The sequence below is a fragment of the Drosophila miranda genome, assembly GCF_003369915.1.
Source record: "Drosophila miranda strain MSH22 chromosome Y unlocalized genomic scaffold, D.miranda_PacBio2.1 Contig_Y2_pilon, whole genome shotgun sequence".
Classification (NCBI taxonomy): Eukaryota; Metazoa; Arthropoda; class Insecta; order Diptera; family Drosophilidae; genus Drosophila; species Drosophila miranda.
In genome coordinates, this window is record NW_022881614.1 from 2,437,477 (window position 1) to 2,464,857 (window position 27,381).

The window sequence follows — 27,381 nt, forward strand, 5'->3', positions numbered from 1 at the left end:
ACTCGTTAATGAAAAACTCTTGGAAAAACATCGCGAAACAGTTAATTTTGCTGATTGCCTGTGCTACTTGCATCCTGGCCGCACCCGCACCCGCACCCGAATCCGCACCCGTGGCCGAAGAGCAGCAGCAGCAAGGAGCAGAGGAGGGCTCTGTGAAGGCCAAGCGTGGCCTGTCGCTCGGTCTGGGCTACCACGCCCCATTGGTGACATCCTCGCACTACGTTGCCGCACCGACTATAGTACACCACGCACCATTAATTTCGCATGCACCGCTCATTTCGCATGCACCACTCATCTCGCATGCACCGCTCATCGCGCATCCGGTGTCGAATCACCTGACCAGCTACCATTCCATCCACTCCCTCCACTCCTACCATCACTTCTAATGAAACCCAGAGTCGTGAGTGAGCAGCAGCAGCAGGAACAGCACCCACAAAAGCAGCAGCAGAGATACTACACTTTTTCTTGGCATTAGCACGATTGGACTCCCTTCCGGGCTTTCTTTCCCTAATGACCTGCTTTTGTACATAATTGTATAAATAAATACATGTGTTGAACCAGTCCTCCCCCGTCTGCATTTAAGCGCGTACGCAGCTGCTCGAAGAACGTTCCACATTAAGCTCATGCCACGAAGAAACTTTATTTCTGGTTGGCTGCAGTCAAGTCAAGTACGCTTCTCGGTTGCTTGTGGCATGGCAGCGGAGCAGCAGGGGCTGGCAGATGTAATCCCAGCTGTTGAATACTCATTGTTAGGGCCAACCAGCCACATTATAAACATAAGCTACAGCTAAATTATGATTGTGCGCACCAAATACAAATGAATGCTGCAATTTTGTTGCACAGTCGAGGAGCATTAGAGGAAAGAAGCATTGAATCGTACAACATTAATTTATAAAGCTGTGGTCCATATTGCTTCAGCTGTTAGGCAGCTATTGGCAGCAGACCACCGGGCAACCAGAGTAATGAAGTGTAAGAGAATCTTAAAGAAGATTTACCTTCAATGCGCATTCGTTACACACATATGTATATGTATTTGTTTGCACTAATTTCATCTTAAAGCTAGATAAACTTAAATTCTTTTCATAGAAACAGAAATCCACATGTCCCAAATTTCCAAGCACGAGCTCTGCCCGGCACCGGCACCAGCACCGGGCCCGCACACAGTTTAGTCCGAGAAGCTGTCGCTCCAGTAGGTGGTGGTGAGGGGGGCCACCGACTTGAAGAGGTCCCTGCCTTGTGGCTGGCCCTCCGTGGACCTGCGCTTGTTGTTGTGGCTGCTCCGCTCCTCGCCATGGCGCAGGCAGCTGGTGCTCTGATGGCGTTGCAAGCGCTGCTGGGTGAGAAAGGTGCGCTGGCATCGCTTGCATTCGTAGATGAAGCCATGCTCGTCGTGACGCACGGCCATATGGCGCTTAAGTTCGGCCCGCAGCTTGAAGACCTGCGTACAGAGTTCACAGCGGAAGTGGGCACGCTCCTGGGCGTGACGTTCCATGTGGGTCTTGTAGGCCCATTGCACTTTGAACGTCTTTTCGCAAATCTCGCAGGTGAAAACACTGCGTGGGTCGTGGGACTTGCGGTGCAGAACGTAAGACTGTTTGCGCGAGAAGGTCAGGTCGCATTGATTGCACTCAAAGGGACCGGTCATCGAGGGGGAGCCAAGTGCCTTCTTCTTTGAGGCGCTGACCGATTCGTCATCGTTGTCCTCGCTGCCGCGCTTAGTGGCCTTCTTGCGTCCACGACCGCGACCCATCGAACGTTTGCGTTTCTCGCTGATGTCCGACTCGGGTGAGTCGCTCTCCGCACTAGTGGAACCTGCCACGTCCGACACCTTGAACTCCACATCGTCGTCCTCATCATCGTCGCTGGCTGAGTCGGAAACGGGGGCATCAATGACCACATACCCTCGGGGACGACGCACCTTGTTCTTGCTGCGCGACAGGCGCTTGCGTAGATCTCGTTCTGTGGTTTCCAGCTGCTTCCGCAACTGTATGGCAATGGTGAGACTGTTCAAGCACGTTGTACAAATGAACTGCGGCATGAAGTCCTTGACGGCAATGGACAAGTTGGGACAGAGGTCCACCAGCATGTCGGCGGGTGTGGCGTCAACTGTCTTTTTGAAGAGACTGACTAGATCTTCCTTGCTGGTGCAGCCGCGGCACTGATTCTCGTCAACTTCCTCCTCCTTCTTGCGCTCCCTGACGGCGGGAACAGGGTCAGTGCCATCGACCTGCTCTTTGGGTGGCTCGTCACCGGTGATCAGTTCAGCTTCCTCTTCCGATGCCGATGCAGACTCAAAATTTTCCTCAGCGGTAACATCCGTCTCCTCTACGGCAGCGACATCTTCTTCAGCACCGACGTCAGCAGCAGCTGCATCGTCTTTTTCTGCAGCATTATCTTCTTCCGCACCGATGTCAGCAGCATCGGCTTTGTCTGCGCCCCCATCTATGCCCTGCTCTGCGGGTGATGTATTAGCATTGTCCACCTCCTCAATCAGCTTATGCACATCCACTTCGGCCATCTCATCGTCCAAAAATTCTGCTTCCCCTATTTGCACGGCCCTAGCAACGTCTGGTGTTATTGTTGCAACTTCCTCCGTCTCTGCTGCATTTCCCATTGTATGAGTGGAGGCGTCTCCCTAAAATGAACACTTTTTATGAAGAAAATCTGTTGTGCTTGACACTTTGGATTATAACCAGTACCTCTCCTATGTAATCCATAAGCTCTCCCACTACTTCGGAGGCGTCTGTGGCTTCTATCGACTTGTCCTGCTGTTGGTCGGTATGTGGCTGCAGCTCCTGGTAAACCACCGGGGGGGCCACCTCTACACCGGGGCTAATCTCTTCAGTGCCATTAGCGGCAATCACAGGCGCAATGTCTGCTTCCATTACTGCGCGTGTTTTTCTTCTTTTTTTTGTGGTGCACCCCGGTTTTTTTTTCTTATTTTTTGGCGCGGCTACCGGCGGTGGTTTTCGCACGTTTTCTTGTTTTTCTTCTTGTTTCCGCGCACTTTAGTCGCGACTTTATATCAATGGGCACTGGACTTTTTCGCGGTATTCGTTTGTTAATTTTTTAATAACAATTTTAGTTTGTAACACAATTCGCGCAGCAGCGGACTGATGTACCGTCGAACCTCATACCGTAAATATACTGACGAATTATTCAAGCTCCATTACACATATTCCTCGTTTTAGATATTCCGTCGAATATTACTAGCTGGATGGAACCTTCAGCCCTGCCTACATAATTTTAGCCGATGAATGAATCAATTTTCCACTTGACTGCCATGTATTAAATACTTGGCTTGTTTTCCTGCAACGGAGATTGCTTTTATTGTTTTTGCATCAATTTTGGTGCAATACAGCTTCTCGTATGCCGATGAAAAAACGAACTTAGCCCACTTAAGCCCCCTGTATTTAAACAGTTCAACGACTTGAGGAAAATGGCGGAATATATTACTGATTGTAAGTTCTTCATCTAGATCCATGCCATCTTTTCTTTGAACTTCGGAAAAAAACTACAATATCTAGCACCTGAACTGCGCTAAAATTATACAATTTTCATTAGTTTCGGTGGAATATTCAAATACCGCCATGGTCTATAATGGGTTAATCGTTGGGCTAACACAATAATACCGTCGAACCATGATGCAATTATACAAGGTGGTCTCGTCGGGAGCCGAAGTTCGTTCGTGTTGTCCCTTATTGTCAGTGCATGTTGATGATGAAGGTTGTTGACGGACGATTTGTATACCCGATACTCAAAATGAGTATTGCGGTATATTAGATTTGTGGTAAAAGTGGATGTATGTAACGTCCAGAAGGAATCGTTTCCGACCCCATAAAGTATATATATTCTTGATCAGCATCAATAGCCGAGTCGATTGAGCCATGTCTGTCTGTCCGTCTGTCCGTCTGTCCGTCCGTCCGTCTGTCCGTCCACTTCAGCGCCTAGTGCTCAAAGACTATAAGAGCTAGAGCAACGATGTTTTGTATCCAGGCTTCTGTGATATGTCACTGCTACAAAAATATTTCAAAACTTCGCCCCGCCCACTACCGCCCCCACAAAGGACGAAAATCTGTGGCATCCACATTTTTATACCCGATACTCAAAATGAGTATTGGGGTATATTAGATTTGTGGTAAAAGTGGATGTGTGTAACGTCCAGAAGGAATCGTTTCCGACCCCATAAAGTATATATATTCTTGCTCAGCATCAATAGCCGAGTCGATTGAGCCCTGTCTGTCTGTCCGTCTGTCCGTCTGTCCGTCCGTCCGTCCGTCCGTCCGTCCCCTTCAGCGCCTAGTGCTCAAAGACTATAAGAGCTAGAGCAACGATGTTTTGGATCCAGACTTCTGTGATATGTCACTGCTACAAAAATATTTCAAAACTTCGCCCCGCCCACTTCCGCCCCCACAAAGGACGAAAATCTGTGGCATCTACATTTTTAAAGATACGATAAAACCAAAAACGCAGAATCGGTGAGGATGACCATATCTTCTACAGTGCAAAATCTGAACCAGATCGTATAATGATTATAGCCAGAATCAAGAAAACAATTTCATTCTTTCTCGCTATGTCTCTCTCTAACACACAGGTTTCATGGTCGGTTTTGTCAATTGCAAAATATGAGTTCAAGGATCTCAGAACCTATAAGAGCCAGAGCAACCAAATTTGGTATCCACACTCCTGTGATATCGGACCTTGACCGTTTCGTGTCCAAATTTCGCCACACCCCCTTCCGCCCCCGCAAAGGATGAAAATCTGGGGCATCCACAAATCTCAGAGACTATTAAGGCTAGAGTAACCAAATTTGGTATCCGCACTTCTGTTAGATCTCACTATAAAACGTATATCTCAGAGTTTCGCCCCACCCCCTTCCGCCCCCACAAAAGACGAAAATCTGTTGCATCCACAATATTGCACATTCGAGAAAACTAAAAACGCAGAATCATAGATAATGACCATATCTATCAGATTGCTGCATCTGGATCAGATCGGATCATTTTTGTAGCCAAAAGCAAAGAATCAATTTTCAGTGGCTACGCAGCGCCCGACGTCACGCTCAGACTGATTTTCTGTCTCTCTCGCACGCTCTTTGTCGTGTGGTTTAATATTAGCGGCGTCTGCCGCAGAAGAGCCATACTGACTTAGTATCGGGTATAACTGTAGAGTTGCGGTGTCCGCAGCAACTCACAACGTTCCACCTCGTTTTGATATATTCTTAACCCTTATGTCCCGACAGCAAAAAAAATTACATATTGCATATTATATAAATAGCATATAAAAAAAATATGACAGAATAATAAGTAATATTTATATATTATGCATAAGAACATTTTAATATAACTAAAAATGTAGAAGACAAATGTTTAATGGCTGCATAAAATTTAAATATTAATATATCAGTAAAATCATTTTATTTTGAAAATTTTAAGCCCCACGGGCCTGTTAAGGGTTAATCAGCATCAACATATGCCGTCTCACTCACACTCACTATACTATGTGCCTTTCATTCGCACTTATTGCTAGCATACGTTAAGGGACTGACTTTTGCCGACGAGACCACCTTGTATAATGCGTCGAACCAGCGTTTATTTTTTTCCGCTCGCAGCCATATTGAAAAAGTATACAGAGCAAACAGCTGTTTGGCTACCGATACTATTGATCGATACTATCGACTGGATAGTCGCTGTACCTACGCGCCAAAGTAGATTTATTTGAAAGTTAATGATTGACACTGATATGAATTCGTTACAGTGGAATATATGTGGGAAATCTTGGGTGGGACTAGAATATTTATGATGCAGAGAAGAGCAATTTGATGTAATAAACATAATTCTACCGGATGTTACTTTCAAATTTCACTTTCGCTGCAAATTTCGTGCGTGTGTTGGCCATAAAACAGAATAAAGAACACCTCCCCTCCCACAACCACCCCACCTTGCCATGTCTTAAAACAATACCGTGACTTTTCAACGCGTAGATGCGCAAGAAACAAAAAAAAACCAAAACGTGATTTGCATAATGTTTCTTGTCTTTTTTTACACATTAATTTAAGAAATGTGTTCTCGCGTATTTGGCCAATAAAAACAACAACAAGCCTGTTTTTTCCGCACGATTTCCGAAGGACAAGTGAAACGAGAAACGAGAAAAAGGTGCTTTGTGGGCACTTAGTATGGCTTTTAAGATTTCCAATTGCTATGTCTCAAAACCAAATGGCTTATACAATAATAAAATGCAAATATTTCGATTTGAATCAATTCCCGGGACAGGCTTTTGTTTTGTGTTGTTTATATTCACGGATCTCTGCGTAAGTCTTGGTACCATGACCGTACTGTGAGCCGGGTCTCTGCCTAAGTTGTTCTTTGGTTCTCGTCGCCGTCTTTTTATAGGCTCGTATTGCTGGGTCGGCGGGTTTGACAAATGCACTTCCGCGTCGGGGCGCACTTTGCCGTTCTTGTTGATCGTTGCAGATTTTGGCGGCGCCGACTTTCCTTCGTCGATGAACCCGGAAAACCGCACTCGGCCGATGGCCTGGCTTGGAGTGGGGGAAAGCTCGTGTAACCTGATGTCTTTGGTCATCGTTCTAGAGTTGGCGCGTGTTGATCGTTGGTTGCTTGCGGAGGGGGCGCTGGTTGTGGGGTGCGGTGCGATGCGCTCATTATAGGTCGGTGGACGGATTGTATCGAAACCTTTTAGGTTCGTTACACCCTCCCCTTTCTTCCCCGACGAGAGTTACGAAGACTCGTGCGTCGGGTGCGCGGCGGTGGGTCCTGTACCTTTGTTCGAACCACCAACTGTCGAATAGGGTTCGACCCCGCGGCTCTAGTCGCCACCGTACCTCCTGGATTAGAGGCGTCGGCAGGATCCGGTTGGCGGTGTTCGTTGTCCACTCTGGCGGAGCCACCGTCCACCGGGCGGCGTACTCGGCAGCGGATGGCTCGTACGCCTCGGGCGTCGGGGTGCGTTGTGTTGGCGTCTCCACGTAGTCGTCAATTTCCATGGGTTCGTCGGCGTAATCTTCGTAGGACGTGACGTTCGTGGTGTGGCTCAAGTATCCGGGCCTGTCCCAGATGACGACGTCGCCGTCGACGATCGGGATGTAGCTCGCCGTGGAATAGTCGTTCAGTTTGACCGATGCTTGGGCGGAAACCGTGAGTGTGAGGAGTGCTAGGAGGGTATTCATGACTTGGGCGTCTCTTCGTCGTGGGCCGATACTCGGATGTGGCGTTTGGTTGGGTGAGTCTTTGACTGAGGGTCGCTGGTTCGGATGGCTTCGTCTTCTCTTGGTGAGAGTGCACTGATCGATGTGGGCCAGCGCCGCGGCTATTTAACCGTTCTTTGGGGCTGTACTCGCGGAGCATGCTCTTCTTTTTCGCTACCGTGTTGCACCGGGGTTGCGTTTTGGGATCGCCTGCCGCTTTGTTACCCTCTCGTTTCTTGCCCCGTCGGCGGGTCTGCGCTGGGGTTTCCGCGTTCTCTTCGCTTCGTCAGTGGGCTATTGGGGCGCGTGGTCGTGAGCGTTACGTTACTTCTTTCGCTGGCGTCAGCGCTGTTCGATTAATTGGTGGTCGCGCGGTTCGCTGCGCTTGCATTCTCGGCGGTATTGTGCCATCGGCCTCGTTTTTATGCCGGTGCTGTCTTTTGGCCGGGTGTCCCAGGTTTCGCTGACTCAGTGGCGCCGTGGTTGGGGCGCCGGGTTGAGGTCTCGTTGCTTTCTTCGTGGATGTCAGCATTCTCGAGTAGGTCAGTGGGTTCTTCGGACTCGTGATCGTGGAACTCTCTCAGGTCGTTGATATTTGCGGTTTTGTGCTTCCGGCTTTCGCGGTGTTGTAATTTGGCGATGTTTGGTGATGGAAAACTCTTGACCCGGTAGGGGCCGTCGAACTTCGGGGCTAGCTTTGCCGCAAAGCCCTCGGCGGCGTTCGAGAGATGGTGTTGGCGTAGTAGTACCAGTGATCCGACGGCGGGGCGCCATAGTCGCCGGCGGAGGTTGTAATGTCTCCCTTGTTCTTGACTGGCTCTCTGGATGTTGTTCCGGACGATGGCGAATACTTCTTTCAGCCTCGTCGCTTTGCTGGTGGCCGTCTCTGGCGTACTTCCTGTCCCGGGCGTGACTTCGTCGTAGAGGGCGCCGGGGAGTCGGGGCTCTCTTCCTTGCAGGAGGAAGGCGGGGCTGAATCCGGTCGTCTTGGAGACGCTGGAGTTGATCGCCAATGTCATCTCGGGTAGGAGCTCGTCCCATGTATTCTGGTGGTCGTCGACGAACTGGGCGATCATCGTTTTCGCAGTCCGATTGGCTCTCTCTGTCGGGTTTTCTTGGGGGCAATACGGGGCTGTGTGTTGCAGCTCCACGCCTGCGCTTCGCATGAATGTTCTGAACGATCGGCTGGTGAACTGGGTTCCGTTGTCGCATACGAATAGTTTCGGCACGCCGAAGCTGCTCAGTATTTGTTCTCTGAAGGCTCGTTCGAGGTTCGCCGTTGTCGCTTTCTTGAGGGGTACCAGTTCGACCCACTTGGAGAAAGTGTCGAAGAATACCAGTAAGATGGTGTTCCCGTGCTTGGACCGTGGTAATGGTCCGACGAAGTCGGCACACAGGGTGGCGAAGGGTTCTTCGGCTTTACGTGTGAGCATCCTGCCCACGGCCTTGCGCTGCGTGGCTTTGAACTTCTGACAGCTTACGCAGCCCTGCACGTACCGTCGCACGTCTCTGTGTAGTCCTGGCCAGTAGTATCGTTGTGTTGTCCTCAGGATTGTTTTTCGGACGCCAAGGTGTCCTGCCGTTGGTTCGTCGTGGCATTCGCGGAGTACTCTCGTCCGGCCGTTTTTGGGCACGTCGTCGTCGTCGGCTCCGTGTCCTAGATAGCGGTATAGCTGCCCATTTTCGTACGTGTAGTCTGGGTACTTCTGGGGTTCGTCTTGGACTTGTTGGATCCTTTGTTTAAGCCAGGTGCACGGTGTGTCGTCTTCCTCAATACGGGAGAGGGTCTCCAGTGGTTGTCTTGACAGTGCGTCTGCGACTACGTTCTGGTTGCCGGCCCGATAGTGCACGTCGTATTGGTATTGCTGTAGTTCGAGCGCCCATCTTGCTACTCTACCGTAGGCTCTCGGGGGTATTCAGCCACTTTAGTGCGAGATGATCGGTTATGACGTCGAATCGGTAGCCTTCGAGATAGCATCGCAGTTTTCGGATCGCCCAGATGACGGCGAGGCATTCCTTGTCGGTGGCCGAGTAGTTTTCTTCTGCCTTGTTGAGGCGTCGACTGACGTATGCGATGACCCGCTCTTTCCCTTCGATCTCTTGGGTGAGGACCGCGCCTACTCCAAGGTTGCTTGCGTCCGTCTGCAGGTAAAATTTGACGTTAAAGTCTGGGCAGGCGAGTACCGGTGCGGTGGTGAGCAGTGTTTTCAGCTCGTCGAAGGCGTCTTGTTGTTCTTGACCCCATGTCCATGCTTTCCCTTTCTTCAGCAGCAGTGACATTGGACTACGGTGGCAAAGCTTGGGACGAATCTGCGGTACCACCCGGCCATGCCTACGCATTGTAGTAGCTCCTTCAGGTTGGTCGGCGGCCTCAGATCCTTTACGGCTGCGATTTTGTCGGGGTCCGTGTGGATACCTTCTTCGCTGATCACGTGGCCCAGGTATTTTATCCGGCGCTGGAAGAAGGCACACTTGTCCGTGTTGACCCGTTAGTTTGCCTTTCGCAGTCGTGCGAAAACTTCTTTTACGTTGTTCAGGTGTTCCTGGAAGCTTTTCCCGACGATGACGATGTCGTCGAGATATGCGAACGCGAATGTTTCCATGTCTGCGCCGATAACGGCGTCGAGGGTCCGTTGAAACGTGGCTCCCGCGGAGTGTAAACCGAAAGGCATTACTTTCCATTGGTATAATCCTCGGCCGGGTATCGTGAATGCCGTGGCTTCCCGGGCCATTGGTATCTGCCAATACCCGTTTTTATACCCGATACTCAAAATGAGTATTGGGGTATATTAGATTTGTGGTAAAAGTGGATGTGTGTAACGTCCAGAAGGAATCGTTTCCGACCCCATAAAGTATATATATTCTTGATCAGCATCAATAGCCATGTCTGTCTGTCCGTCTGTCCGTCCGTCCGTCCGTCTGTCCGTCCCCTTCAGCGCCTAGTGCTCAAAGACTATAAGAGCTAGAGCAACGATGTTTTGGATCCAGACTTCTGTGATATGTCACTGCTACAAAAATATTTCAAAGCTTCGCCCCGCCCACTTCCGCCCCCACAAAGGACGAAAATCTGTGGCATCCACATTTTTAAAGATACGATAGAACCAAAAACGCAGAATCGTACAGGATGACTATATGTTCTAGAGTGTAAAATCTCAACCAGATCGTATAATTATTATAGCCAGAATCAAGAAAACAATTTCATTCTTTCTCGCTCTGTCTCTCTCTTACACACAGGTTTCATGGTCGGCTTTGCCAATTGCAAAATATGAGTTCAAGGATCTCAGAACCTATAAGATCCAGAGCAACCAAATTTGGTATCCACACTCCTGTGATATCGGACCTTGACCGTTTCGTGTCCAAATTTCGCCACACCCCTTCCGCCCCCGCAAAGGACGAAAATCTGGGGCATCCACAAATCTCAGAGACTATTAAGGCTAGAGTAACCAAATTTGGTGTCCGCACTTCTGTTAGATCTCACTATAAAACGTATATCTCAGAATTTCGCCCCATCCCCTTCCGCCCCCACAAAGGACGAAAATCTGTTGCATCCACAATATTGCACATTCGAGAAAACTAAAACCGCAGAATCATAGATAACGACCATATCTATCAGATTGCTGAATCTGGACCAGATCAGACCAGATTATAGCCAAAAGGAACAAATCAATTTGCACTGGCTACGCAGCGCCCGACGTCACGCTCAGACTGATTTTCTGTCTCTTTCGCACGCACTCTTTGTCGTGTCGTTTAATATTAGCAGCGTCTGCCGGAGGAGAGCCATACTGACTTAGTATCGGGTATAACTGTAGAGTTGCGGTGTCCGCAGCAACTCACAACGTTCCCCCTCGTTCAGGTCCTAGGGTCGTGATGAAGTGGGCATTTCGGAGTCGCTCTAGTATGTAGTTGATCCTGGGTAGCGGGTACGCGTCCGGGATGGAACGCTCGTTTAGCTGTCGATAATCTACACACATGCGCCATTTCCCGTCCTTTTTGCGGACCAGGACGATTGGCGCGCTGTGGGGGCTCCGGGATGGTTCGATTAGGTCCTCGGCTATCAGTTGGTCGACCTGTTCATTGATGATCCGCCGCATGGCTGGATTTTTCGGGTAGTACCGTTGTTTTATGGGTCGGTTGTCCCTCATGACGATGGTGTGTTCCGTTAGGTCCGTCGTCCCTCGGATGCCTGCGAGTGTTGGCAGTTCCTCGTCTAGGAATTTCCGTATTTTCGGCGCGATGTTGGGAGGCCATGGGTCGGAGATTCGTTCCGAATCGTCCTCGAGTGGGTCGTCGATTCCTGGGTCGCCAGTGTGGTCGGGGTTCTCGGGGAGGATTGTTGTGTCGAATGCGCTTGGTGGTTCGACCTCGCGAGTGTATTCGCTTATGCTGGCGACGATGGCGGGTGCCTCGATCATGAGTAGGGGGCTCGTGTGTGTCCTGGGGGGTGCTTGCGCGACGTTTTACTCAGCGAGATGTACGAACGTGCGGGTCTCGCTGGCGATCGTAGCGTTTGACCGACGGCTAGTTTGGGCGGTGAGGTTCACCGACATGGCTCCAGGCGTGGTGCTGGGCCGCATGTCGGCGCCGTACGAGGTGTTGCCCGGGAGGCGTTCCATGATGTCGGGGACGATCGATGGTGCGTCGGCTCCAGGTGCGTCGGGGTTCCGTTGGGTGCCTCGCGTGGCAGTGATCGCCTTTCCCGGTTCCTGCCTGAGAGGACGCGGGAGTAGCGGGTCGGTCGGTGTCGTAGGGGTCGTTTTCGCGTCGAGAGCGGTGTCGACGCGTTCGTGGGCCAGGGTGGCGGTCGGAGGTGGTACCTCGGTCGCCTGGCTGCTGCGTGGCGGCTGTCGTTGCTGGGGCCGGGTTGTCTTCTGGGTGGGCGTCCTGGGTTCCTTTCCCTTCGTTGGTGGAACCGCGTCGGTGCCATCGGGAGACCGGCTTGCTTTCTTCGTGGCTTTGCTTAGTTTTGGTTTTCTCGGAGTGGGCCTGGGGCTAGTGTGCTTCGCCGTGGCCGTGGGTTCTGTGTTCCTTGTTCCTTGTGCTCTTGTCTCGTGTCGTGGCGGGGAATTCATTGGCGGCGGAGGTCTCGAGTTCGTGGGTCCGGGGGCGTGTACTTGGCTGGCGGTGATAATCGGCGTGTTTGGGATGGGGCGTTGGGAGCCTTGGAGCTGGAGGCGTGTGGCGCCACATTGTATTGTGGTTTCAATGGCGCACAGGAAATCCATCCCTATGATGGCTTGCTCTACCATATCGGGTAGTACCACGAGTGGCATCTGTATCTCTTGTTCGTCTAGTTTGACGCGCGCTAGCAAGATCTGAGTTATCTCGCGGGCCGAGCCGTCTGCTAGGCGTATCGGGACGCATGCGGCTCGCAGGTCGTTGTCGCGGCCGAGTTTGCGGGCGAGGTCGGCGTTGATGAAGCTTCGGGACGCCACGGTGTCGACCGTGGCTTCCGCGCGCCGTCCTCCGATGGTCACTCTCGCCATTATCCGGCCGTCGTGTACTTGTAGCGGGTTTCTTAGTTGGTTGTCTGAGGACGCGTCGTGCCCGGCTGTTCCCGTGTCAGCTGGGGACGCGAGTCGTTTCCCGACGGGTCCCGGCGGCAATAGCCCACGGTGCGCGTTCCGCGCCTGCCACATTCCCAACAGAAGACGATCGATGGGTTGATGCAGTCGCGAGAAACATGTCCAGCTTCTCCGCAGCGTCGACAGGCTGCGCGTGGGTTGGCGATGGGGGTGGTGATCATTCTATGTGCCGTTTCCTGTGCTGGAGCGCCGGCCTGGTGCGGCTTCCTTGCGGGTTCCGAGGTGTCCCAGTGAGGCTTTCGGAATCGGGCCCGATTCGTCCCGCTTTCGTTTTGTTGTGCCGTTGGCCGCGTGTACCTGGGTGGTTGTCGAGGGGGGATGAGGGTCGCTGGTACGTTTCGTTCCTGGATACTCTCGAACTCTGTGGCCAACATTGTTAATTGCGTCAGACTTCTTAGTTCGTGCCTTCGCACGTACTGCTGGTACGCCGGGAGGGTGTTGTCATAGATCCGGCTAAGTTCCTTGGCTTCGTCGTACCCGGCGTGGTGCATGAGCAACCGGAGCTCGATGACGAAGTCCTTGAACGGTTCGCCCACCGTTTGTTTGCGGTCTCTGATCTGGTCTTCCAATTGCTCGAAGTACCGGGGAGGCAGGAAAAAGGATAGGAATTCCTGGCGGAAATCGGCCCAGGAGGCGCTCTGGAGTCGGCTGGTGCGGAACCAACGGTTGGCTCGGTCGGTGAGGAGCTCTGCCATGGCTCGCGGCACGTAGCTCATGTCTACCCCGTACGAGAGGGCACGCTCTTCCAGTAGTTCGACGAACGACAGTGGGTCGTCCTGCCCGTCGAACTGGATTCCCCACTTTCGGATCCGTTCCGCCATCTGTGCGGCGTGACTGTAGTAATGACCGTCTGTGGGGCCATTTCCTCCTGCTGTCGGCAAGATCCTTCTCATGGGCGAAGGCCTTGGCTCCGGGGGCTGGGGCTTCGGTAGATCTTCGACGGTTATTGATGTCGGTGAGGTGCTGGCTTTGCCCTCCATGACTCCTGGAACTTGTAGGCTGATTTTGTCCGTCTTTCGCTTCTCTGTTGGTGCTGAGGTGTCGGGCTGGGGCCATCTGGCTCGTCCTGGCGATCTGGCGTACTGCCGCTCGAGCTCTGCCAACCTGACCCAGGCATCGTGTTCGAGGGGCCCGGCGACTAGTTCGGCGAAATTTTTCCGCAAATCTTCCACGTTACCCTCGCGGCTGAATCCGAATTCCTCCGCGAAGGACTCCAGCTCCTCTCGGCGGCGTTTGTGTATCCAGCCGGTACTCACCCCTGGGTTGGCGACGAATTCTCCAGGGTAATACCCACTGGGCTGTTCCTCTGTATGGGATTCCATCGCTTCGATTGTTACTCGAGTTGGCTGTTTCGCTGGGCTTGCGCTTTTCCTTCACTAGGGCACTGTGTCGAGCTTCGCGGCTGACGCTTCGAATTTCTTCTCGGGGTGACGGCACCGTTCGCGTTTCTCTGTCGCTGTGTAGCGCTTTCGTCTGCTCGTTGCGCAACTCTTGCCGTTGGTATTGTGCGAGGTCGGGGTTTTCTTCGGGTCGTTTTCTTGTGTTCTTGCTCTAGTGGCCGTGGGGTTTTATTCCACAAACCCTCGCTGACGTTCCCTTGGGTCCCTGCTCGGGCGCCACTTGTGATGTACCTATTTCAGGCTGAGGTAAGCTCAGTCCCGTCCAGGGGTCAATCCACAAGAAATTTGTAGAAATGTGATGGAACCTTAAGGGCGGCGTCAGGGGGCGGCCTGTCGTAGAGAGGTGGATCGGGGCTAGAATGGGCGTCGCTCGTCGTGTATACGAAACGACTGTGTGGACTCGGGGCGGGGCGACGTCGGTGCCTCGGCTAATTGGGGTGAACTTACGCAATCGGGTGTTTATACTTTGATAATTTGACACATTTTATTGTATTTCTTAGCGGTTTAAATGAACTTATTTTTTATTGGGCGCCGATGTCTTCTGGTGAGTTCCGGGTACCGCGTCTGTACTCCGGGCCGGGTCTCTGCGAAAGTTTTTGGCACCACGACCGTACTGTGAGCCGGATCTCTGCGTAAGTCTTGGTACCACAACCGTACTGTGAGCCGGGTCTCTGCCTAAGTTTTTGGCACCACGACCGTACTGTGAGCCGGATCTCTGCGTAAGTCTTGGTACCACGACCGTACTGTGAGCCGGGTCTCTGCCTAAGTTGTTCTTTGGTTCTCGTCGCCGTCTTTTTATAGGCTCGTATTGCTGGGTCGGCGGGTTTGACAAATGCACTTCCGCGTCGGGGCGCACTTTGCCGTTCTTGTTGATCGTTGCAGATTTTGGCAGCGCCGACTTTCCTCCGTCGATGAACCCGGAAAACCGCACTCGGCCGATGGCCTGGCTTGGAGTGGGGGAAAGCTCGTGTAACCTGATGTCTTTGGTCATCGTTCTAGAGTTGGCGCGTGTTGATCGTTGGTTGCTTGCGGAGGGAGCGCTGGTTGTGGGGTGCGGTGCGATGCGCTCATTATAGGTCGGTGGACGGATTGTATCGAAACCTTTTAGGTTCGTTACACAGTGACATATCACAGAAGTCTGGATCCAAAACATCGTTGCTCTAGCTTTTATAGTCTTTGAGCACTAGGCGCTGAAGGGGACGGACGGACGGACGGACGGACAGACGGGCAGACAGACAGGGCTCAATCGACTCGGCTATTGATGCTGATCAAGAATATATATACTTTATGGGGTCGGAAACGATTCCTTCTGGACGTTACACACATCCACTTTTAAAACAAATCTAATATACCCAAATACTCATTTTTAGTATCGCGTATAAAAAGCCCTGGTGTAACATGTTTATGCTTAGCTGCCACTCAGCTGCTGCCTCCCCAGTGTGGTGTGGCGACTTCATGGAGAGCGTTCTGTTTCTGTTCCTGTCTCTTTTTGTTTTTTTCTCTTCGCTCTCTAAAGCCCAAAAGCCAATTTATATCCAAAAATACCATAGAATATCTACATATATCTATGACTGTAACAAATTTGCAAACGGCCCAAATTAAACGAGTAGCAGCGCAGATAAAAATATACAAATACAAAAAAAGTGCAGGGCCTCAATACGGGGGTTCATTATTAATATGAAGTCGCTGGCCCTCTGGCTCTAGCCCCAACAGACCAGGACCGGGGTCATAGATTACAATTATTGGGGGAAAATGACAGGCCCATAAAGATTGCGTTAAGCAGCTTAACGCTTGCCTCATTACACACCCACACTCGCATACACACATGATTGTTGTTTCCCCAAACAATTGCCATGTGTCTGCCTTCGCGAGTGGGGAGTCGGCAGTCGGCAGTCGGCAGTCGGAGCTTGGAAGTCTGTGTGTCTTCCTCAGGTACTTATCAGCCTATGCTTCTCTCGCCTGTCAGCTGGGAAATGTGTCAATGAGCCACATATCTGCATTATCCTTACATGGCTTAGATTGATTGAATAATATGAAAGGCTTCTCCATCTCCCTGATGAAAAGCAAATTTCAATCATCTTTTGTACTCAAAGCAGGCAGACGACATAGTCCCAGAAGGGGGTCAAGAATTTTGCATAAATTTTTGCTCAAATTTGGAGAAATTCTCCAGCTGACGTAATTTATGAAACGAAAAGAATACCTACAAATTTTACTTTCCTTTGGCCTCTGACCGGAGCGGCAAATTAAGCCAACCGGTTTGTTTATAAATCAGCAAAACAAAAGCCGACAAATAAGCAAAACAATTCCTTCTCTTAAGTCTTTCAAGTGGCCGATATGGTCGTGGCTATGGTGACGATGGGAAATGCCCAGAGTGTCTGTAGCACAGGGCAGTCGTACAATGAACTGTCGCCCAAATGTCGCCGTCGAAAACAAATCGTATGCAAAACAGTTTCATATGTACGTTATGGCCACATCTTCAAGGCGCTATCGACTGGTAAATGCCTGGTAATCGGCGCTGGAAATTATCCTTGTTAGGTATTATATTAATATCTATATACGGTCACACCATCCAAGGGATATAGAATAAAAGAGAATCTTGAAGACAACGCGTGCTTAAGTCTGAGTGTCAATACACTACATAATTGGCGACGAGCATAAAATAAAACGTATTAATATACATACACATGTTAAAAGTGCATATAATATATGAATAGCAACATGATGAAAAATGAAGCACCAACATTCTATCAAATGGCAACAATTGCTGAGTTTTCGCCACACCAAGAAACGTTCTGCATTTGGAAGGAAAAATTCGACATACATTTGTGCGAATTGAATGTGAAAGAGGAAAACACAAAAAAGGCAGTTTTGTTGAAGTCGATCGGTACAGCGGCTTACACTGTACTACATAGTTTGTGCAATCCGGTATCACCCGTATCAAAAGCATACAAAGAATTATGTGAAATTTGAAAACCACACTACACACCACCTACACTCATATTCAGAGAAAGAAAAAAATTTCACATGTCCACAAAAAGTGAAGATGAGACTGTAGCGGAGTGGTATGCTCGAGTTAAACAATTGACATTGGAATGCAAATTTGGCTCAAATCTGGAAGCGTTTGTATTAAACCAATTTGTGATGAGCCTTCCCAACCCTATATATGAAAGAATATGTGAAGAAGACGAAAATCTAACTCTGGCTGATGCACTCAAGAAGGCGAAGATCATGGAGACGAAGATCAGCACAAGGAAGACAGAACACAACGTCAACTACATGCATCAAAAGAACGGGACTAGTCAATGGCAGAGGCAAAGAGGCGAGAACAGAGATCAAGCAAAGAGCAACGGCAGAAGTCATTTCAAGGGCAACCGAAACGTGAGTTACAGAGGCGGCAGAAGCGACGGTGACGGCGACGGCGAAAACGACTGCGACGCTGGCAGAGAAAAGAAGCAGCAGCCATGCACACACTGTGGCTGGCGAAATCATAACTCAAACAATTGCAAGTATAAGGCATGCAAATGTCACAGCTGTGGAAAAACAGGTCACTTGGCGAGCATTTGTAAAAATAAATCAAAAAAATCCGTAAATTATGTATCTCAAACAAAACATGACACCTATTCTGATAATAATTTTGATAATGATAATTATAACTTTTCTATCTATAGCGTTGATACAACCTCAACTAATGGAGTATATTATTTACCTGTAAAAATTGATGGAAACATAACGAAAATTGCTTGCGACACTGGTGCACCGTGCACATTGGTTCCAAAAACATTTTACGAAAGCTTAAATACCAGCAGACCACTTAGAAAATGTCTAGTTCCATATGTAGATTACAATGGAGATTCAATCAAAGTTATTGGTGAGTACGGTGCAACGATCGAATATCGAGGTCTAAAAAAACAAATTGTTGTTGTTGTAACCAATGCAGTGAGTCCACCTTTGCTAGGTAGAACATTTTTGAGAGCTTTTAATTTTGAGTTAATGCAGGTGAACAATGTGTACGTAAATGAACCAAATTCTGTAATTACAGAACAGATTAAATCGGAGTTTGCTGAAGTTTTTGAGCCTCGTTTAGGTTCATATACTACGAATACGATATCGTTACTATTAAAAGAAGATGCAAAACCAATATTTTTCAAGCCTAGGTCAGTACCATTAGCATGGAAAGAAAAGATTGAAGTGCAGTTACGAAAATTCATAGATGATGGAATTTTAGAGCAAGTTGTTAGTTCTGAATGGGCAACACCTTTGGTACCGATTTTAAAACCAAACGGTGACATACGAATTTGTGGTGACTATAAGGTTACATTAAACCGGTCTTTGATCGACGTAAAGTATCCACTACCTCGAATAGACGACATTTTTGCAGCGCTTGAAGGGGGTACACTGTATTCAAAACTTGACCTGTCAAATGCTTACAATCAGCTAAATTTAGATGAGCAATCTCAAAATTTGTGTACTTGGAGCACACATATTGGACTATTGAAAGTTAAACGCTTACCATTTGGTATAAAAACTGCAGCAGCTATTTTTCAAAAAACAATGGAAGGGTTGTTTCAGGGTATGCGAGGAGTTGTGGCTTATCAAGATGACATAACAGTTACAGGACGAGATCTTCAAGAACATATTTCAAACCTAAAAGCTGTACTTAGAAAACTGAAATCAGTTGGACTTAAATTAAATGACAAGAAATGTGAGTTCTTTAAATCCAAAATTTGTTACCTAGGATTTTCAATTGACAGGATAGGACTGAGCAAAAACAATGATAGAGTTGCGAGTGTATTGTTTGCACCGGCTCCGGAAAACGTATCACAGCTTAGAGCTTTCATAGGCATGGTAAATTATTATTCAAAGTTTATCAATAATTTCGCTCAGATAATGAGTCCTTTATATGCATTATTAAAGAAAAATACAAAATTTAATTGGACACGCGAATGTCAGAGTGCATATGAAGAGGTAAAGAAAGAAGTAACTTCTGAACAAGTTTTAGTTCACTACAACCCAGATCAACCGTTAGTATTAACGACTGATGCTAGCAGTCATGCAGTTTCAGGTGTTTTATCACATAAATGCAATGAAGATATCAAACCAATAGCATTTGTATCAAGAGCATTATCCAAAAGCGAGCATAATTACAGTACAATCGAGAAAGAGGCCCTGGCTATAGTGTTCTGTGTGAGTAAATTAAGACAGTATCTTTTAGGAAACAAGTTCATCCTTCGAACAGATCACAAACCATTACTAAGCATATTTGGAGACCTGAAAGGACTTCCATTGATGGCCTCTGCACGAATGCAAAGATGGGCACTGACTTTGTCAGGTTTTCAATATACAGTTGAACACATAAAGGGGACCTTAAATATAGCAGATGGACTCTCAAGAATGCCTCAATGGGAAACGGCTGTACCAAACGAAGACTATAATTACATACATTTTATACAGTCCGAAAAGGTGTTCAAAATTAGCTTCAAAGAAATAGCTCGTGAAACACGACGTGACCCAATATTATCAAAAGTTTGTGAGGCAATTAACACTGGTTCGAAGACAAGATTAAAAGGCAGCGAGTTTTCTGCCTACATCTCTAAAACAAATGAACTTTCAGTGGAATATGATTGTATCTTATGGGGACACAGAGTAGTAATTCCAACCAAACTGAGACAAGCTATTTTAGCAGAATTTCATGCATCGCATTTGGGAATAGTAAAAACCAAAATGTTAGCACGTTCTTATGTGTGGTGGCCTTGCATGGATTCTGAAATTGAGAAATTAATTCGAGATTGTATTCCGTGTCAGGAACTACAATCAAGTCCAGAAAAGAGTCTGTTAATACCGTGGAAATCCACAGGAAAGGCTTGGAGTCGAGTACACATAGACTTTGCAGGACCAATTAGAGGTTTTCATTTATTGGTTATTATAGATTCTTATACAAAATGGGCAGAAGTATTCAAAACGAAGGAAATAACTTCATTGTTTACTATCAACAAGCTTAGAGAAGTATTTTGTCGATATGGTTTACCAGACGTGTTAGTTAGTGACAATGGACGACAGTTTACTTCTGATGAATTTAAAACGTTTATGAAAAACAATGGTGTTAATCACATTTTTACTGCTCCAGGACATCCAGCGACTAATGGTCAAGCAGAAAATTTTGTAAAGACTGTTAAGAAATCACTATATGCAAACATAAAGGCTAATGAAAGACAAGATTTTAATACAATTTTAAATAGATTTTTGATCGATTACCGAAATACGATTCATTGTACTACGGGCGAATCTCCTGCTAAATTATTTTTTGGTCGTACACTAAAAACAAGATTTTCGTTGTTAAAACCACCTACGGTCGAAAGCATAATAAATAAAAAACAGACTGAGTGTGTTGTAAATCACAAAGGTAGACGAAGCACAGAATTTTTAAAGGGTCAAAAAGTTATGGTTAGGGACTACAAAAATCCTAACAAAGCAAGCTGGACTCAGGCAACTGTAAAACAACAACTGGGCCCGCGTTCGTATTGTTGTATTTTGGCGAACAATAACAGAGAAATAACACGTCACCTGGATAAAATTAGAAACCAAAGCACTAACAATCATACATCGCCTAATGCGAAAACACCTGATGTCGAAAGCAATTGTTCAGTAGATGACAATTCCAAAACCAACAATGAACAAATAGTTTCTCAACCAACACCCACCAGGAGAGAGTTGAGACCACGTGAGGCAGGGAAGGTAGTAAAGCGTATTTAACAATAAAATAATATAAAGAAAGGAATTATGAAATCAAATTATGTACAAATTAAACACTGAAACAAATACTAAACAGATTAAGAAGAAAGAAAAATACGAAATCACATAAATTTTATATACGCTAATTAGATTAAGTACACAAATCAAATTGTTATAAGAAAATAGATTTGTAAATGACATGTATATTAAACATCTAAGGAGAGGCGTGTTAGGTATTATATTAATATCTATATACGGTCACACCATCCAAGGGATATAGAATAAAAGAGAATCTTGAAGACAACGCGTGCTTAAGTCTGAGTGTCAATACACTACAATCCTCGATAATAAAACGCAGCAAACGGAAGCACAGCAGGAGGATAGGGTGTCAATCTGGTAAGGTTTTAGGTACTATTTTCAGCTTAGAATATCATTGGATTAACTTTCTTTATTTCATAAACAAATCTGGCACCTGGTCAGAACTTCTCCACATCTAAGTGGTATCTGATATTATTTATTTGTAGCTTCTTATTTCTGCCACATTTGCTGTGCATTGTTTGGCCTTCCTGCGAGAAGCTCTTAGAATTCCCCAGTCCGAATCGTTTGTTCTTTTGCGAAACTCGTTTCACATTCCTCGGATTATAAGAGTGTAGGATGCCACAAAAATTAGACGGTTAGACAGAAACCGAATCCAAAACCAAAACAAGAAATTCCATTTTTAAACAGCTGCCTCTCTTATAACCTATGTATGTGCCTCTACCCATATCTAGCTGGCGAAAATCCTCTAGCTGAACCCTCCACAAGGGTGCCGGCTGGGCAATGGACACTGCATTACCGGGTAATGCACTGTCGCTTGCTCTGTCCGGGGTAATGCAGTGTCTAGCTAAGGCTATGGTCCAGCGTCTTCCCGATTCAAAGTCGGGGGAACCGAACCAGGGCCATGGCTAGAGGTGCCTGGCGGTCAGGCCTAAAACGCTAGGGGGTGGTCCCCCCGAAAAATATTAACCAGTATGGACCCTCGGGCCAACTATGGAGTCGAAGAAGGAGCAAGCACGGGTTGGGATGTCAACCCAAACGTCGGTGGAAAGCGTGACTGCTACCACCGGCGGGCACGGGGAAGAGCAGTCCTCTCTGCGTGTCGCCAGCGGTCACACCTCAGACTTGGCGGGAGCAGGCCAGGTCAGTTGTAAAGCTACTGCCACAACAACAACAATAAAAACAACTCACTCCGTAGCCTGCAAGTTGAGCCGCACAGATGCCGTAGTCGATACAGACACGGATCTGGAGAGCAGGAGCATACAAAGCGGCCCTCAACATTAAAAGCCGGCTGCAAGGTAAAGCAGACATCTCCCAGGAGGAGAAGGTCAAGCTAGCCTGGGCCGAGCAGAGAGTAGAGGAGGGTCGGCTACATTATGCTCAGATGCCACAGATGAGGGCGTCGAATGGCGAATATGCCAATAAGGTGGAGGAGATGATGGCCACCAAGAGGCAACGCTCCACTGAGAGTGCCATTAAGGACACTCCAGCGAGCAAGCGGCAACGCGGGCCCAAGAGTGCAGCCCCTCCACCGAAAGCGGCCAAGCCAACGAAGCCGAAAGCGAAGGTCAGCGATGTGACCAAACGACATCTGATCGTGGCTCTCATCGACCGCAGCGAGGAAAACGGCAAGATGTCAGAGGCACAGTGGAAGCTGGTGCACGCGCGTCTCGTCGACGCACTTTTTGCACAGATGGAGGAAGACCCCGCGGCCCCAATGCCCACGTTCGATGGTGCTGGGTGGCTAAATGGGGTTAAGATCCTGAAGTGCAATGATGATCCAACCCTAAGGTGGCTGACGCGTACGGTCTGCCAACTGGAGGCGATGTGGGAGGGGGCCAAGCTGGAGGTTGTGGACCGCCCACTACCCAACGAGGGGGGCCAATGTGTGATCCTCCAAATAAACAAGGAAGCAGAGGATCTGCTATACCCCAAGTTCGGGAAGATGGCGTGGGGCATGGGTAGCGTCTACCTGCGCCTCAAAAAGCGCCACCCTGAGGACAAGGACGCGCATACCCTGCGGGCAGGCGAGGTGGAAAAGGACTTAGGTCTCGAGTCCATCGTGGAGGCCGCCGAGGGTCTTGCGCTTGAAGACGAAGAAGAGGAAGACGGTGACCTGCCGCTGGTAGTCAACCCGTCAGGTGCAAGTGAGCCAGCCACCCATGCTGAGTGTGCTGCAGCTCAACTTGCATAAAAGCAAGGTAGCGTCGGCGGAGCTCCTCATCGGCATGGAGCAAGGGCTCGCCGACATAGCTCTAGTCCAGGAGCCCTGGATTGCGACAGGCAATTCAGTGGCCGGTCTAAAGGCCTCAAATCATAACCTGTTCTACTCAACATCGGTAAGCAGGAACAGAACCGTCGTACTCGTACGAAAGGGAATCCATGCTTACCTTCTGTCTCATTACAGCACGGATGACCTGACGGTTGTGATGCTGGAAAGTGAGGTAATGCGCCTTCTTGTGGCTTCCTGCTACATGGCTCACGACAGACCCGCACCACCCGACGAACTCAGGAGCCTGGTCACGACAGACCCGCACCACCCGACGAACTCAGGAGCCTGACAGAAGCCGGCACCAAAAACTATCAACTCGTCATCGGAACGGACGCCAATGCCCACCACAATGTGTGTGGAAGCACCGACATCAATGACAGAGGTGAGTCACTCTTAGACTTTATACTAGCAACTAATCTATATATAGCAAACGTTGGGGAGGAGCACACCTTCGTAGGTCCGACCTCATCCAACGTGCTAGACCTAACACTTGCAACGGGAAACAGTACTACGGTATCTAGCTGGAGGGTCCTCGAAAGACCATCCTTCTCAGACCATAAGTACATTCAGTTCAAGTGCGAATTCAAACACCCTTCGAAGACAACAGTCTATAGAAACCCCCGGAACACAAACTGGGCAAAGTTTAAAAAGACAGTTACTTCGAAGCTCGCGAATCCGGGCTCAGTGAAATCCGCGGAGGATATAGAGAAGTCCCTAAAGACCCTATCCAACGAGTTACTGAACGCCTACCATGCATCGTGCAAACCCTCGAGAACGAAGAGGAGGCCAAAGCCACTCTGGTGGAACCGAGATCTCTCTCTCCAAAGGAACAACCTCAAGGAATTCTTCAAGATCGCCAAACAAGCGAACGAAGAGACTGTCAATGAGGAATATAAAATCCTACTTAGGAGCTACAAGAAGGAAATACGTAAGGCACAAAGGAACTCGTGGAGAAACTTCTGCTCCAACATCGAGAAAGTGCCCAAAACCGCTAGGCTTCGGAAGCTGCTTTCAAAGCAGCCCACAGTACAGAGCAAACTAAAACTAGACAACGGACAGTGGACAGAGGGCAGTAAAGAAGCCCTAACAGCACTAATGGAGGCGCACTTCCCTGGATGCACCGAGGTCACTGACGCCAAGGAGCATCAGGACCTAGCAACCGAGGAACAGCACCCTCCAATAGGTCTGTTAACCACTAAGAGAATCCACTGGGCCACAGACTCCTTCGCGGGCATAAAAGCACCAGGACTGGACGGGATATTCCCAGCCATGATGCAGTTGACCAAAGAGGTTATTACCCCATGGCTCCTCGCAATATACTCAGCATACCTCCTTTATACTAAAAACACTAGAAAAGCTGTTGGATTTGCACATCAGGAATGAGGTAGAGGGACTGATGTCAACAAACCAACACGCCTACACTAAAGGGAAATCACTGGAGACGGCACTACACTCGCTAGTAGCCACCATCGAGAGCGCCCTTCACAACAAAAAGTATGCTTTGGGAGCATTTGTGGACATCTCAGGAGCATTCAACAACGTGGCCACAACCGCAATAACAAGTCGCCTAGAAGCGAATAACATACACCCTGCAATCAACGTCTGGATCAAAAACCTCCTAAGTTAAAGACGGGTGCAATCGGAGTGGGCACTGCTTCCATGGTAAAGGGGGCACACAGAGGGGAGGAGCACACCCCGAGAGGGTGGAGTCCTGTCGCCACTACTGTGGAATCTGGTGGTCGACGACCTCATCAAGGGATTTGAAAGGAAGGCCCCAAAGATAACAGCTTATGCAGACGACATAAGCATACTTATTACGGGTGTATGTCCATCGACCCTCAGCTCCTTAATGGAACGTACACTCAGGGAGATCAGGTAGGACTCAGTATCAACGCGGACAAGACGGACTTCATCCTCTTTACCAAGAGGTACAAGGTACCGATATGGACCCCCCCGAAAATTTACCAAACTAGGCTGACTCCAAAATCACAGGTGAAATACCTAGCCACAGTACTGGACAGCAAGCTGGCATGGAGGCCCAATGTAGTGGAAAGGGTGAAGAAGGCTACCATTGCGCTTTATGCATCCAAGAAGATGCTCAGCAGCACATGGGGCCTGTCACCTGCTCTAATGCACTGGATCTACATCTCGGTGGTGCGACCAACTCTGCTGTATGGAGCCTTAGTGTGGTGGCAGGCTACTGAAAAGAAGACATACCATAAGCTTATGGAAAAGACTCAGCGACAGGCTCTGGACATTCACGCTCGCCTGATTGCGGGAAAGGCAGCACAACGCCTCATAGCATCAGGAAATCTATCGCCACAAGGATACGGGCATAGTTCAATCGGCAGGGAAATGACCAGATCAACTGATTACATGACCCCCCAAACTTGCCTTGACGTCAAAACAACCACATCTTTGGGACCTGAAGACTGGAAAATTGGAAGGGACCAAACTGAGCACCTCAATATATACACAGACGGCTCCAAGATGGACGGAGGAGTAGGAGCGGGCCTATACTGTACAGACCCTGAGATAAGGCTGTTGTATAAGCTACCGGACCAATGCAGCATATTCCAGGCAGAAGTTTTTGCCATCGGGAAAGCAGCGGAGGTCGCTCTCCTCACAGAACGAGCACACGATGCGGTCAACCTATTCGTCGACAGCCAAGCGGCGATAAGATCCATGCAGTCGTCCGCGGTCAGTTCCAGAAGTGTCTTGGCGAGCAGGGAGGCATTAGACATCCTAAGCACGACAAAGACAGTGCGGATCTATTGGGTTCCCAGCCACCAGGGCATCGAAGGAAACGAAGCGGCGGACGTACTAGCTAAGGAAGGCGTCGGGCTGGAGAATAGGAGAACCGAGAACGTGCCTGTCTCCCTCAGAACGCTGCAGGGCGATCTAGAGAAGCAGGCTAGAGCACAGACTGATAGCAGGTGGAGGAGTACCACCACCTGCAGAACCTCGAAGATAATGTGAAAGGAGCGCAACGAGAAACTTAGCCACTACCTACTGCACCTACCACGAAAGGACTGTAGATTGCTAGTGGGGATACTAACAGGTCACTGTCTGGCTGCTGCACATGCAGCAAAGCTAGGCATCACCAACAGAGACAGTTGTAGGAAATGTGAGGAACCTGGGGCTATCGAAACCCTGGAACATCTCATCTGCAACTGTCCGGCTCTCTCAAGGGCAAGGAGGAGATACCTGGGCGCCCCAGTGTTGGCATCACTGGAAGATGCCTCCAAAAGGACGCCACAGGAACTGCTGGCCTATGCTAAAAACACCTCGATTCTCGGGGACTTTTAAAACCACATTAACACTCCCCCGACGGTTCATACACCCCCCCATCCGGATAACTAAGGGCCATATTGGCCTATGCGTGGCCCCGCTGAGGGCCGTCCGGGCCCTTTCATTCATCCCGTTCTTGGCTGCTGCCGTCTGTTGTTGTCTCCCACTCGAAAATGGGTATAAATAGCTGCGGCGCGGCTCGTGCAGAATTAATTAGACTCCAAGCAACTTTCAAGAAAGAGCATCCAGCCCAAACAAACCAAAAACCACAAGCATGTCGAAATTTTTCATGGTTGCCCTGGCATTTGCCGCCGTCTGCCTGATCCTGGCCAGCGCCGCCCCTGCACCTGCCGCACAGCTGCTGGATGCACAGACAGCCATCCAGAAGATAATTGGTGAATGGGCGTAAAGCATTTTATATTTGTAGAACATACACAACTGATTTCCATCCGTCTTTGCAGCTGCCTACAATCGCATTCCAGGACGCTCTGTCGTCCACCCTGCGGAGGTGGCCACCGTGATTGATCCAAACACATTTGTGGCCTACTACTGAAAGGACCTACTCTCTGTCCCATGACAACTTGTACAAAATCTATCTCCACCGCACCAATTCTTTAATAAACCTACGAACAAAATAACCCACGATTGCCTTTCGTATCTTCGGTTTATATTGGCATTTAAGTTGCATAATTAGCACCTGCTTCTCATGCAGGCGGCAAATATCGAATTTTGCTTTAAAATTTAATTGCCTGGTAATAACCAAAAAACTTGATTCTCGAACGTATTATCCAAGGAAATTTCGACAGCACTAGTTTTGGCAAAAATAAACATAAATAAAGGAGAGAACCGGAATGGGAGCCCTGGGAA

At 48.8% G+C, this 27,381-nt stretch overlaps 3 protein-coding genes across 3 annotated transcripts; 2 read left to right on the forward strand and 1 right to left on the reverse strand.

Annotated features, from left to right (window-relative positions):
* The first annotated feature begins 8 nt into the window (after positions 1-8).
* Positions 9-386, forward strand: LOC117192885. The gene has a single exon (XM_033397631.1). It carries the CDS (start codon positions 9-11, stop codon positions 384-386), a length of 378 nt encoding a protein of 125 aa, XP_033253522.1.
* A 604-nt stretch (positions 387-990) lies between these two features.
* Positions 991-3,172, reverse strand: LOC117193113 (uncharacterized zinc finger protein CG2678-like). The gene is made up of 2 exons (XM_033397836.1): positions 2,700-3,172; positions 991-2,635 (listed from the first exon to the last, which is right to left on the reverse strand). Exons 1-2 carry the CDS (start codon positions 2,883-2,885, stop codon positions 1,166-1,168), a joined length of 1,656 nt encoding a protein of 551 aa, XP_033253727.1. The 5' UTR covers positions 2,886-3,172; the 3' UTR covers positions 991-1,165.
* A 23,579-nt stretch (positions 3,173-26,751) lies between these two features.
* LOC108158903 lies at positions 26,752-27,087 on the forward strand. The gene is made up of 2 exons (XM_033397837.1): positions 26,752-26,909; positions 26,976-27,087. The coding sequence occupies exons 1-2, from the start codon at positions 26,789-26,791 to the stop codon at positions 27,065-27,067; spliced, it is 213 nt and encodes a 70-aa protein (XP_033253728.1). The 5' UTR covers positions 26,752-26,788; the 3' UTR covers positions 27,068-27,087.
* Positions 27,088-27,381: the final 294 nt, after the last annotated feature.

What these genes read in the sequence shown, in the direction of transcription:
- LOC117192885 (XM_033397631.1), top strand. Translation starts at nt 9, where the DNA reads ATGAAAAACTCTTGGAAAAACATCGCGAAACAGTTAATTTTGCTGATT.
- LOC117193113 (XM_033397836.1), bottom strand. Translation starts at nt 2,885, where the DNA reads ATGGAAGCAGACATTGCGCCTGTGATTGCCGCTAATGGCACTGAAGAG. An exon ending in TTATGGATTACATAGGAGAG is followed by an intron (nt 2,636 to 2,699) that starts GTACTGGTTATA and finishes TGTTCATTTTAG; the next exon opens with GGAGACGCCTCCACTCATAC.
- LOC108158903 (XM_033397837.1), top strand. Translation starts at nt 26,789, where the DNA reads ATGTCGAAATTTTTCATGGTTGCCCTGGCATTTGCCGCCGTCTGCCTG. An exon ending in AGCCATCCAGAAGATAATTG is followed by an intron (nt 26,910 to 26,975) that starts GTGAATGGGCGT and finishes CCGTCTTTGCAG; the next exon opens with CTGCCTACAATCGCATTCCA.